The sequence below is a fragment of the Lagenorhynchus albirostris genome, chromosome 14, assembly GCF_949774975.1.
Source record: "Lagenorhynchus albirostris chromosome 14, mLagAlb1.1, whole genome shotgun sequence".
NCBI classification, from domain to species: Eukaryota; Metazoa; Chordata; class Mammalia; order Artiodactyla; family Delphinidae; genus Lagenorhynchus; species Lagenorhynchus albirostris.
This window is the reverse complement of record NC_083108.1, coordinates 52,734,091-52,748,488: the sequence shown is the minus strand read 5'-3', so window position 1 is coordinate 52,748,488 and position 14,398 is coordinate 52,734,091. Positions and strand designations below refer to the sequence as shown.

The 14,398-nt window shown below is 38.9% G+C and overlaps 1 protein-coding gene and 1 non-coding gene across 2 annotated transcripts; both read right to left on the bottom strand.

The window, feature by feature from the left end:
- Nucleotides 1-396: 396 nt before the first annotated feature.
- Nucleotides 397-1,341, bottom strand: LOC132532202 (heterogeneous nuclear ribonucleoprotein A1-like 3). The gene has a single exon (XM_060170509.1). It carries the CDS (start codon nt 1,339-1,341, stop codon nt 397-399), a length of 945 nt encoding a protein of 314 aa, XP_060026492.1.
- Nucleotides 1,266-1,346, bottom strand: LOC132504622 (small nucleolar RNA SNORD65). Its single transcript, XR_009535001.1, has one exon. It is a non-coding gene; the product is annotated as a small nucleolar RNA SNORD65 (small nucleolar RNA).
- Between the last annotated feature and the right edge of the window lie 13,052 nt (nt 1,347-14,398).

The window sequence follows — 14,398 nt, the reverse complement described above, 5'->3', positions numbered from 1 at the left end:
CCATCTATATCTGGTACCATAATCCAATTTAGATATATTGCATAGGATGTGCCAACAATCATATATTAATAATCAAAAAACTCCATGACTTGGCTTGGGTGACCCTTTTCACGGTGAACTCCAGGTCACAATGCAGTAACTGTCAGTTCAACTACACCAAGGTTTCAGAAGACAGTAGCTTCTCCACCAAAGCAGGCTGTAAATAAATTTTGAATGGAACCTGGCATCACCCTGAAGGAATACTAACTTCACACTGTTGGGGTAGTTTACCAAAATGGCTTCAGAGTAGACTAACTTTACACAGCACATTTTAAAAAAAGACACATTTATTCAGCGTCATGATCAGACTATTACATTTAGCAATCAACAGCATGGGTGCAAAAAAAAAAATCTACATTAAAACCCTTTGTTGGAATGCTTTATACTTTCCACAGAAAAGAAACTAAAATAACCTGTTATACAATTAGTCACAAATACAGTCCTCGAGTCTTTCTGCCCGTACACGTGAGTATTGTCTAAAACATGTCTTCTTTGTAGCAGCTGGGCCCTGCCACCACTGTGCTCGGCTGAGTTGACAAATCTGTTGTAACCTGCAGCTTCCCTGTCACTTCCCTGGCTTCCTCTCCTGCTAAGCGTTGTTTCCTGGCAGTCATCAAACCTCCTGCCACTGCCACAGCTCCTGCTGCTGCTGGAACCACCACAGCCACCTCGGTTTCGGGGTTTGGCAAAGTATTGGCCTCCACCACCACAGGGGCCAGAACTTCTGCCTCCAAAGTTTCCTCCTTTCATGGGTCCAAAATTTGAAGATTGATTGTTGTAACTGCCAGAATCATTGTAGCTTCCACCACCTCCAAAACTGCTTCTGTCATTATCAAATCCATTATAGCCATCCCCACTGCCACCATATCCACCACCACCGCGGCTGCCACCAAAGCCACCTCGACCACTAAAGTTTTCTCCATGACCAAAGCTGCCATTCCCACTAAAACCACCTCCACGACCACCACCAAAGTTTCCAGAACCACTTTGACCTCTTTGGCTGGATGAGGCACTAGCCATCTCTTGCTTAGATAGGGCTTTCCTTACTTCACAGTTGTGGCTATTCACAGTGTGGTATTTCTGAATGACAATCTTGTCTACAGAGTCATGGTCATCAAAGGTTACGAAAACAAAGCCTCTCTTTTTGCCACTGCCTTGATCAGTCATGATTTCAATCACTTCAATTTTCCCCCCACACTGTTCAAAATAATCTCTTAGATGATGTTCTTCAGTGTCTTCTTTAACCGTAGGTTCACCACCACACAATCTGCCGGTAATTCCAGCTTTTTTAGGTGATTTCATCATTTGAAAGGACTGTGTTTTACATTTATCTCAGTATTCCTCCAGTCATATAATGCAATGCTTATACACTGGATGCACAGTAAACACTTTAAGAATCAAACCTTTAATGTGTGCAGTAGACCGTCATATAGTAATCATGATCAGAGGTGATTTTCTCTGGCACATAAAAACAGGCTAATGGTCTGAATGGAATCTCTCAAACTCTTAAACTTGACACGACTATATATTACAATCCTTTTTCTTAATTTCACTAATTGAAATTGAGTGTACAATGAAGTTGTGAAACACACAAAACATGGGAATTATAAGGGAGATACTATATATTCAGCAATTGATTTTATATCCAGTTTCTTTGTAAATTTTTCTTTTATAATTTACCATGTTAAGTAAGCACTGGGCTAGCACCACCACCACCTCTTCTAAGACTGTGAATTATGTTTCCCAGAATCTCCTTCCCTGCAGTGTTTTGGCTTAGAGTTTATCAATGAGAGGAACTCCCAGGAGATTTGCAAAGTGAAAATAAAGAAGGACAGGAAATCCACAGTAGATTTTCCCACCCACTTTGCCACAGAAGACTGAAACAATTGGTAACATCATATCAGAGAATCTCAAGAATTACAGCAGCTTCCTGGTGAGATGGAGAGAAACATCTAGTTTGGCATTTACAGCTGAGATCTTTGGTATCAACTTTACTAATTTCAGGAGCAGCTTCTCTGACCACTACTTCCCCAGCATTTCCACAAGTCATTAACCCCCATTATATATGTTAAACTCCTACATACATAGTACATACATAGTATGGCTTCTGTTTCCTGATTGAACATTGTCTATTAGAGTATTTATGTATACTTTATCTAATATTTCCAGCAGCCCTATAGGGTAGGTGCTTTTTAAATGAACTAAGTGAAGTTACTGGACTCCTCCACTATTCCAAAGAATTTTTTCTCAACCAGCGAGTTGCAAACTGTCCAATTCAAATAAGTCTGACTTCACTCTTTGCTCTTAACCCCTGTACCATGTAGTCACATGTGGCACTGAGCTTTAAAAAGAAGGTGTGAAACTTTCTCTGTGAGAAAGATTCCAAAGAGCACTTAGAAACAAGCCTAACTACCCAAATAAAAGTATTTTATATTCAAGAATCAACCTTTTTTGAGGATAGTCTTCTCTAATACTCACTCATATCCAGACTGTCTGAGAATGGTCTTGTTTTACCAACATATGGCTTAAATATCCTTAGCTTCCTAATAAAAACAGCACACACAGAGACACAGACACACATGCTCACACACACACTTCCTTGTAAAGAAAAATGAAGCAATCAAAAAAGAAATACACACTCCCACCTCCACATCTGTATCCATATCCTCTTTCTGCATTTTAGTAAGGACATCTAACCAAAGCCAAGTCTTCCACTCGTCCATTAGTGCTCATCCTGTCTCACTTACTTAAGATAACTTGCAAGTATTTTTTCCAATTCTGTGGGTTCTCATTTTACTTTCTTGATGGAATGCTTTGAAGCATAAAAACTTTAAATTTTGATTGAATCCAACTTGTTTATTCTTCTGTCACTCGTGCTTTTTGGTATCACTTGTATGAATCTTTTGCCAAATTCAGATCATGAATATTTACTCCTATGCTTTCTTCCAAGAGGTTTATAGTTTTTGCTCTTACATTTAGGTCTTTGATCCCTTCTTATGTAATTTTTGTTTGTAGTCTTAGATAAGGGTTCATTCTTTTGCCTGTGGCTGTCCAATTGTCCTAGCAAAATTTGAGATTTTGTTATATGTGTACTAATTTGGAATTTTTATATCTTCCTATTGAACTAAAGTACTATTTGTATACAGTTTCCCTCTCTATCCTTAATGATGCTTTTTGTTATCACAGACTATATGGTTTGATGCAAATGGTGACTCACACTTTATTAAAGATTTTATATTTATCTGGCAAATCTTTTTTCATCCTTTTAATTTCAACCTTTCTGTATCCTTATATTTTAGTCATGTCCTTTTTTTTTTTTTTTTTGCGGTACGCGGGCCTCTCACTGTTGTGGCCTCTCCCGTTGTGGAGCACAGGCTCTGGACGCGCAGGCTCAGTGGCCATGGCTCACGGGCCCAGCCGCTCCGCGGCATGTGGGATTTTGCCGGACCAGGGCACGAACCTGTGTCCCCTGCATCGGCAGGCAGGCTCTCAACCACTGCGCCACCAGTCATGTCCTTTTTAAATGTTATGTTGCTGGATTTTCTTTTTATCCAATCGGAAAATCTTTCAACTAGCCAATTTAGTCCATTTACATTTATTGTGATTATTAGTATATTTGGACTCGATTATATAGCCTTCCTTGCTATTTTCTATATGTTCTATTTTTTTCCATTATTCTCATTTCTTTTTCCTTCCCTTTTCAAGAATCAATTCATGTTTTTGTTTGTTTTGTTTTGTTTTCCCACTGGCTTCTCATATAATGGAGATAGAATCAGTGTGTCTCATTTACTGAAATATCTGCAGAACCCGGAAAAGTTCCTGCCACTTGTTAGTTTCAAATAAATAGTTATTGACAGTTTGATGCCTAGAAAGCACTTTGGTTCCATTTCTATTTAATGAGGAAAGAGGTTGATGCTCTGTTTAGTGGAAGTTTTCAAGGATTGATGTGCAAGACCTCACACTAAAAAAGGAAAGAAAGAGTAATAAACATGCATTCCCTTAGGTTTAATGAATCAGTTTATCTGTATTTTATAGCAGCCTTTAAAAATACAGCACTATAAAAGAATCATATATTTTAATCCTTCATCCAGCCCTTTTTACATGTGAGGAAACTGAAAAAAAGCGAGGTTATGCATGCCCCTTAAAAGCAAATGCTGGGATTGCTCCTAATTCATGCCTGGGAAATTTAAGTATTACCTTTTCTTTTGGTTAACTAAGTTGTTCCTTTTTTATTTAAAAATAAAATTAAAATAAGCCAGGGGTGCTGATCTGTGACAACTGTAGGTGATCTGTCCTGTGGGATCACTGGCAAATATCACCTTCCAAAAATTCTAGTGCTAATGATTTCTGTGACTTGACTCCAAGCACTCACTGTGGTAAAGGATTTAGTGTTTGTAAAAAAGAAGGGCAAAAAGGAAATAAAACACCGTCCATGTAATTTTCCATTTGTGTACTCTTGACTTCATTAAAATTGCATACTGATCCAATCCCTTGGTTTTGCTAATAGCTCCACAGAGGAATAGTCATTACTAGAGCATGAACACCACAATCCATTTTCTCTGATTATTGTTTTGTGATATTGCTAATTTGACAGCTCCTGCTGAACATGGGCTCATTATTTTGTGTCATTGTTTTGGGAAAAGGAATATCAAATGAGCATCAAAGTAACTTACAAAGAGGCATGCAGCTGATGATAGACTAGCAGAAGGAGTAGTTTTTCTCCAGGAGTGGTAGAGAATAGCCAAATTAAAATGGTAAGGAAAGAACTGCTTGACTCCTCGAAGATACCTTCTCTTTCAAGACTCAAATCCTCAACAACTTTTTTATGTGAATCCATAATGACATAACCCCCATCCAAAAAAGGTGGACATGCCCACTTTCTTTTCTATGCTCTAGGGTCTGTCTTTATCTATCTATCTATCTATCTAGGTGTCTATCTATCTATCTAGGTGCCTATGTAAGTGTCATCTATCTGTCATCTACCTATCTATCTTCTATCTACCTATATTTATCTACCTAGATATATTTCTAGAATCTCATATATAACACTTATTTTATATACAGGTACATCTATTCTAGACTCTGTTTTTGTCATCTAATTGTTTTTAGGGAAAAACAAACAAACAAAAAGCCTTGCAAAATCAGGCCCCTGCCTGCCTCTCTAACCTTAATTTGTTGCTTTACCCTTTGCACTCTACTCTGAAGCCATACTTTACTTATTTAGGCTTCTCAAATGTACCATATTCTGTACTGCACCAGAGTTGTACAGTTCTCCCCACTCTTCATGGGAGCTATTCTAGTCAAACAGCTATTTTTGACTTCCCTCCATTTTTTTCTCCTTACTCCCCATCTCACCCCTCATGAATTCCTATTTATCATAGAAATCTGCTTAAGAAAATTTATCAAAAAAGCTTTTGTCATATCTCACCCCATTTACACAAGATTAAGTCTCCTACAGTATTCTCCTTTATGTCATTATCACATTGTAATTCCACGCTCAATGTCTGGTACCCATGGATTTGGATTTTAGGGGGATATGTTTGTTTCCTTCAGCCCTATCTCCCCAGTAACTCTTTAGCGCCTGACACATAGTGGTTCCCATTAAATATCTGTTGAATCAGTGAATAACTATGGCATGTTTTTTCTCAGCTGGGTACCTCTATTTTGTTTGGTTCCTCTGCTTTGAATGACCTTCTCCGACATTTTGTTTACTTGTTCTTTATGATCCAGCTTTGGCTTCTATAAGACTTCTATAAGGATCTATAAGACCCTTTAGCATATGAAGGGCTCCTAGAAGCGTTAATAGTTTTGAAGCCCAGTGTTTACCAAACTTATTTGAACACCACATTTTTGGTAACTATTTAGTGACATTTGGGGACTCAAGAGCCTAGACAGTGAATTAACCAGAGAATGCCTAGCCTGATGGTTTCAGGAATTTTAAATGGTTGGAATATAAAGGTTTGTCCTTGAATTACCTTGTACTATCTCATCTGTGCTGTGCATGAGCCTGTCTTACTGTTCATGGCAACTCCATAGAATTCTACAGTTAGCAACTGACTTCATGCTAGCCTTGCTTCTTCTGAATTTCACTTTCTTGTCTTCCCTGCTAGAATCTGGTGACTGCTGGAGAGCTGGCCACTGCTACATTCTGATTGAACAAGAATGGTGGGCAGATCTCCCTCTCTGCTCGAGGCCACCCTTGTGCCATTAAAGAGGGGGGCTTTGCTCTGTCTGCAAGCAGTCCCAGGAGCTGGCTTAGCTGCGTGGGAACCAGCCAGTCTTCCTTCTCTCTTCTAGGAGAACAGCTGCAGGTGCCCAAGCACTGGGCTGCTGACAGGCACATTACCATTTCTATTAGGAAAACATTTGTCCCTTGCTTGTTACATAAACAAATTAAAACCTAAAGATCCCCATAGGGGATCCATGGTGAAAACCATGTTTATTCACCCATCCATGGTGAAAACCATGTTTATAACTTATTGTCTTTATCTGTCTCCTACTGAGTTAATACTTCTTACTGTATGGCTCTAATTTTTTTTTAAAATCGTTTACAGTGCTTTATAAAATACAGAAATTAAATCAACCATCATTCCAACACCTAGCGACAATTACTACTAACAAATTTAGTGCCATTCCTTACTAAAATGCTTGTGTTTTTAAACATTTGCCTCACTGTATAATTTCACATTTTGCAAATTTCATTTAATCTCATTAGTACGTTCCCAATCATTCAGTAGTTTTTGAGATTGTTGATTTTAACAGCTACATAATATTCTACCCTAACATAATTTCTTTAATTTTTCCCCTGTTGTTAGTCATTTAAGTGATTTTTATATTTTGATTATTATTAAAAACCTGAAGTGAACACACTTATAGATAACTGTTTGATGATATTGTTGGGATAGATTCAAACAAGAAAAAATTGTTGTGTTAAAGGTTATGAATGGTTTTCGATATATAGACTTACAGATTTCCAAAATGTTTTAAAGACCAAACACAAACAATACTGTATGACTGCTCTGTGCCCTACAATTGCATTTCCTCACCAAATACTTACTAAGCACCTAATGTACATCTATGTGCTGGGCTGTGTTAACCCCCTGGGGTGGTCTGTGTTCCCCAAATAGCCTTCTACCTGCTGAGAAACATCTGCGTGGTAGCCACACCTCCCTGCCCCTGGCACTAGGGGTCAACTCACTGCAGCCTCTCACTCAGCCACCATCATTCCTGTTGCCTGGAACCTCTGCCCTTCACTGGACCCCTCACTACCCTGCCTGCTACCTAGCCTTTCTTGGGCAGGGTTGCAAATCAGCCCTCAGGCTGAACTCCCATTCATGTCACAGGACTGAGGGAACTGAGTCTGGGGCAGGCAATTCGACTCCAGATTCCACTACACTGAGAAAGATGCATTGAACAAAACAATCAAGGTCTCTGTTCTAACAACGCCTAGAGCCTAATTGGGAAGGTATGTATAAAACAAAGGGACATATGAAGCAAATAATAAAATAAAGTATAATGAAGATATAATTAGGAAATTAATAAGTTGCTGATGTTGTTTTTGCCAAATTCCTAGACCAAAAATATCAGCTTATTATTATTTTTTTTAACAACTCCATTGGAGTATAACTGCTTTACAATGGTGTGTCACTTTCTGCTTCATAACAAAGTAAATCAGCTATACATATACATATATCCCCATATCTCCTCCCTCTTGCGTCTCCCTCTCACCCTCCCTATCCCACCCCTCTACGTGGTCACAAAGCACCAAACTGATCTCCCTGTGCTATGTAGCTGCTTCCCGCTAGCTATCTATTTTACATTTGTTAATATATATAAGTCCATGCCACTCTCTTACTTCATCCCAGCTTACCCTGCCCCCTCCCTGTGTCCTCAAGTGAATTCTCTACATCTGCGTCTTTATTCCTGTCCTGCCCCTAGGTTCTTCAGAACTTTTTGTTTTTTGTTTCTTTTTAGATTACATATATATGTGTTAGCATACGGTATTTGTTTTTCTCTTTCTGACTTACTTCACTCTGTATGACAGTCTCTAGGTCCATCCACCTCACTGCAAATAACTCAATTTCGTTTCTTTGTATGGCTGAGTAATATTCCATTGTATATATGTGCCACATCTTCTTTATCCATTCATCTGTCGATGGACACTTAGGTTGCTTCCATGTCCTGGCTATTGTAAATAGAGCTGCAATGAACATGGTGGTACATGAGTCTTCTTGAATTATGGTTTTCTCAGGGTATATGCCCAGTAGTGGGATTGCTGGGTCGTATGGTAGTTCTGTTTTTAGTTTTTTAAGGAATCTCCATACTGTTCTCCATACTGTCAGCTCATTATTTTTTTAATTGGATTATTTTTATAGCTAATAATCGGTTTCACATATTTTTTAAATCTCCCCTATAATTTGTTCAGATCCTTTATAGATAGAATCCTATATATAGAATATATAGATTTTTGATTGACTAAATTTGTTCCTTATAAATTAATGACATTACCCTTTGTCACATGATTGCAGCAATTATATTTTAGTTTGCCAATTTATCTTTTGAGGATAATATTTGCAATTATTATGTGTGGCTTTGATTTTTATATATTCAAATATCTAAATTAAACATTTCAATCTTTCCTCCATTATTATCCCATGCTTAGAAAGTCCTTATTCATTTCATAATAACTTAAAAGATGATGTTCTGCACCTATGGTTTCCCCGACATTTCTTCCTAGTCAGAAGAGCTTGTTGTAAAGTATGGTAGCCATATTATCAGTATAGAAACAGCTAGTATTGAGAACTCACTCTGTGCTTTATCTCATTTAATTCTCTCAACAACCTCATGAAGGGAGTATTATTATCTGTAGGTTACAGGTAATAAAAATGAACACAGAGAGATTAAGAATTTGGCTCAGGGCCAGACACTGAGGCTGGTTTGAAAGCTTGCATTTTCTTTTTTTCAGGTTTACATACAGTATGTTGCTATTGGTCATTCTTACTCCCATTTGTTTAACTGTGTACCATCTTTTCTTTCTGGGAGATTTTTTCTAATCTTTTTTTCTTTATTGTAAAATCTCAAGATGATGTGGCTTGATGGATGTCTTTCATACTGATCTGGGCAAACAAAATTTAAATTTGAAAACTTCCCTCCTTCAATTATGGAACCTCTTGATTACATCATTTAAAATAGCATTATCTCCATTTCTTCCTGTTAATTTAGGCTTTGACCTTGATTTTGGAGGTTTTTTGAAATATCCTGAGACCCCAGCCTTTAAATTCCCATTTGAGTGAGGCACTAACAGTCACGCAGGAGATTCAGGTGTATGACATGACTTTTTAGCAAGTGGATAGACAGCATTGCAACGTGATCTAGCAGAGGTACCTCTTTCCTGAGGTGACCCCAAATGTCAGCCATCTCAAAAGTGAGAAACGTCTTTTTCTAGAGCAGTCACTCCAGAAAAATAATACTTCATTATCTTGCTTTGGTGACTGGAAGGGCACATATTTGATGGCCTCTGTTCTTGGAGCAGGGATGACGAGTGAGCCCAACAGTCTCATGATTCTTGTGCACATTTTCACTTACTCCCTGCATCTTCAATAAGCCTCACCACCACATTCCAAGCCTTGAGCTTAATTTCTTCAGAGAACAGACATCTTCTACCTGCTAGGGTTGGGGAAAGGAGAGTCACTTGGTGCTTTGCTTGATGAGGAAGAGATCCAAGGTTTCACCTTCACTGTAGACAATCAATCCCCACTTGGGTCTTAGATCCAAGACTCAGCCCACCTCACACACCTCTGATGCGTCCAAATTTCAAGCTGTTCTGGGACCCTCTGGAGTAAATCATGGCTTTATCTTTATTCCTCCCTCCAGGCACTTAGGTTTTAGCTTTATCTGTTCTACTAGTTGGGGAATAAAAAGTTATTAAAATAAGAACTACTATATAAATTATTTCTTTTTTTCAAATAGTTGGAGAAAGAGGTCACAGGTGTGTTTTTAAAAATAATTTATATTCTGAACCATAGAAAACCTTTGCCCCCAAAATGCATAGAGATTTCTACTTATTGTTGTATGTGGTAGTTGCTAAGGGAAACCTACCCACTCTATCAACCATCCTTTGACCAGATAACATTTTTTAAAAGGAAAATTTTTATTTTATGTTATGGTAAAAATTAACATTTAAATACTTGGATGGTTGAATAAGAAGAGCAAAACTGAAAAATGAAAATTGATACAGGAAAGACATAAATGACAGGAAGCTCTATTTTTCATGGCTCTGCAGAGCATCTTTTCAGAACTGGGTGCATAGTTGGCCCTTAATCACACTGTGAATTGGCCAAACATTATTCAACAACCAAATTCATTTTTTCTTGCTTGTTTTCCAGGTCTGTTCTAAAGGCATTAGAGGCTATCAAGTCCAGAGCTCACCCTGACCAGCACTTGAACAAACTTCTTAGAGGTGATCAACATATCTTTCAGAACACTGAGACCTCTCATAAGTGGGGTAGAGAATTTATCTATTACCATCAAAAGCATTGTTACGTGTCTGTGTTGCAATGCTTTGCTGGCTAAAACATGGTAAATAATAACATTTCTCTGACAGTATATTGAATTAGCTTCAATATGTTCTATATAAAGAACATAGGTTTTGGAGTCATAAAATTGTATAAGGAGCCAAATTCCACTGCCACTTAGAAGCCCTGTGACTGGATAAATGAGCCTTTCTGAGTTTCAGTTTAGCTGAACACTGTAGATAAGGGTAATAACAATTTGCACTGTGTCCTGTGAATTCCTACTCCATGACCAGCACACTCCCCTATATTCTCAGTATTTTTTCTGAAAGGTCCCTCCACCTCCTTGCTCTAACTGAATGCTGGCCATCTCCCAGGAATACTTGCTATCAGGTAGAGGTATCTATTTTCACATATTCTTTAAGCTCACACCTGGATAGTGGGTGACCAGCTTCCTCCTGTCCAGACACTACCATACCATTGCCTCCTCCCCTTGCTCTTCTAAGAGCCCTTCTTACTAGGAGGTCTATCCATGCCATTAGCATTTAGCACTTTGCTCTCAACATCACTGGCTTCCACTGACCTCCTTGTCAATTCCCTTCCTTTATTGATTCTTCAAGACCTGGGTCACAATCTCCTCACACCTTTCCTGACAGTATTTTAAGTAACTTTAATATTTATAAGAACAGCTCTAATACCCTGACTTCTCAGCTCCTTGAGCCCTTGATCTTCTTCCAACACCATTTTGATTAATCTCTCAGGATGCTTTTAATTGCTCCTGTGGCTCAGCCAGAAGAGAGGCTAGTGCTTGGGGAAACAGGGATGAGAGCCAATGATAGTGACTGCTTTGTGCCAAAATTGCATGTGTTAAATGCAGAAGAATATTTCAAAAGTAAAAGTAATTTCGAAACAAGACTACTTGGCTCAACTACAACTATTCTATTTTTGACAGGTCTTACAATCTGGGTACAAGATCAAGAACTGGGGACACAGGAAAACACTGACCTGTGGAACAAAAGTGGCGCCTTTCCATGGGTAGAAAACATTTTGTGAGGTTTTAAATAAGTCATATTTATCTCTTGAATTTCTCATGGAACAAAACTACAGACTGTTATGAATTTTAACCAAAAACGTGTATTCTCTTTTGTGAATTTCTCAAAACAGAATTCAACTCTGGGCTGCTAATAAATCAAAGAGAGATAAGTAATAGAAAATAAATACAGTACTCTCTTGGTATCTATAAATTGAATACCTCCTATAGAATCTACAAGATCCAAGATGTACAGTAATTTGCAAGGTGGTTAATGAAACCTACCTCATAAATCTCTTGTAATGACTAAGTGCAATCATGTGAAGAGAATTGCCAAATTTGAATTTTGACCATGTCAGGCTTTTGTGCAAATGTGGTCTCTTGGGGTTGAACGAGCTGAGCAAATCACAAAGAGCCACCTCTCAAAGATTTTTGCTCTAGAACCTGAGAATTTGACATTCCACCTTCAAAATATACCCTGAATTCAACCCCTTTTGCTCACCTCCACCACAGCACCCCTCATATAGGAAGAACCTTTCTCTCTTGCCTGGATCAGGGCAGAGCTTTTTAGCCGGTCTCTTCTCTTGCCCACAGAAGGTCTATTCCCCAGATGGTAGCCCTAGAGATCCATTTACAAATGTAAATTTGATTATGTTCTCTCCACTCCCGCCCCAAACACGCACACCTCAAAATCCTCCAGTGCCATCCCATCACACTACAGAGAAAATTCCAACACTCATGACTGATGAGGACTTCTCCCTGGCCAGGCCTCTGGCCACCTGTTCTTCCTCCACCCTTGCCATTCACCACACCTGACACTTCACGATATGTCTCGATTTGTCATCTCTCTTACCCACTAGCTTGTAAAACATTTTGGCACAGGGAGTTTTTGTCTGTTTTGGTCACTGCTGTAAACTTGTGGCTTAAAACAGTGCATGGCACATAGGAAGCACTGAAAACATATTTGTTGAATGAATTAATAAGTTTCCTAAATTCAGTTTCACGGCGCATCAGCCATATTCTCTGGTGGTTACATTCTAGATCTAGCTGTCACCAGAAACCATCTTACCTCAAAATACAAAGTCCTATTGCTACCGCTGGTTTTGTCAAGTAGTCTTATAGAAACAAGACTTTCACCTCTTTTAGACTCTCAATCCATTGGCTCTACCACTTACTCTAGACTTTACATCCTCTTGATCCAGCTTTAATTTAAAGATCCATCAATGTAATCACTCCTTTGCATCAACCAGCGAACGCTTTATGCTCCCATTACACTCACCCAGAAAATCCACAGGCTGAGATCCAAAGGTTTATCTTTTTTTGTGTCTACATTCATGCAATTAAGTTTTGCAAGAACAAAACCTTATAACTGGCCAGTTTGGTATCACTACAAATTCTTGATCTTCAAAGGGGTTCTCAGTACTTCCTAGAAACCCTGTGCTGTTTTTTTGGGGTTTTTTTTAAGTAAGAGTACTTTCCTACTCTCAGCAAGAAAGATTTCACATCTCTTCTGTCCTTTCTAATCGCCTGCCTTCATTAATCTCCTTTCCACTTTTAGTTACTATTCCACTAATATCATATTCCACTGAAATATTAGTCCTCACAAACTAATGTGCTACATATCTTCATGGTCAAATCTATAAACCTAACCTGAATCTGTCCCCATCTTCTCCTTCCTCCTCTTTCAAAGGAGAAATACCCTGCAAAGGGTAATGCCTTCCTCTGTTCCCTTATCATCCTTATCTCACCTTTCCAGGGCTCTACTTCCTCGGTTATCTCTTCTCCTGCATTACTACTGTTTCAACTGGATCATTGCAATGAGAGTAGAAATCCACTGCATAATTTTTCACATTTAAATATAGCTTACTTGCCTCCATATCTTTTTCTAGCTACTCCACCATTAATCTACTTCCCTTCCTGAAGTTTTGGAAGCAGTTTTTTTAAAAAAACTCTTTTTCTACTGCCTCACCTCCCAATCACTCTCCTACACACTCCGATTGGAATTTAATCCCCATCAATCAAAGATGTTCTGGTCAACATCACATCCACTACCCTATTGTTAATTCAGACGGAGGCTTTCTAGTACTCATCTTGTTAAACACTCTTGTCCGCTCTCCCATACTTCCCTCTTATCTCTCGCATTCTGTGAAACTTTCTCATTTTTCACCTGGCCACTTTTCACTTTTTTTTTGCGGTACTCGAGCCTCTCACTGTTGTGGCCTCTCTTGTTGCGGAGCACAGGCTCCAGACACGCAGGCTCAGCAGCCATGGCTCACGGGCCCAGCCGCTCCGCGGCACGTGGGATCCTCCCGGACCGGGGCACGAACCCGTGTCCCCTGCATCGGCAGGCGGACTCTCAACCACTGCACCACCAGGGAAGCCCCACTTTTCACTTTTTACCTTTCTTTTACTTGCTCCACTCCTCCTACCAGAACTCTAAGCATTGGAATCTCTCAGGAGTTATCCAGTGCCTCATTTGTTTTCAATGTCTCCTTCAATTTATCTTTTAAATTTTAATTTCACTTCTTGCTGTGGCTCTAAATGCTATCTACGTGCTGATAGTTAAAACTTCGTTAAGTCTAGCGCAGACCTCCCCATGAAGTGATGGTCTTAATTATTTATTGCTGACCTGATATCTGCAGCTGACAGGCTTCTCAAAATTCACATGTTCAAAAAACGACATAAATCTGCCTCTTTGTTAATCCTCCCTATTTCTGTAAATGGCCACACTGTCCACCCAGACTGTTATTTAAGCCAAACCTCCAGGAGTCATCTTTCAAACTATTATTGTCCTTACTCATCACAAACAAGTACTGTC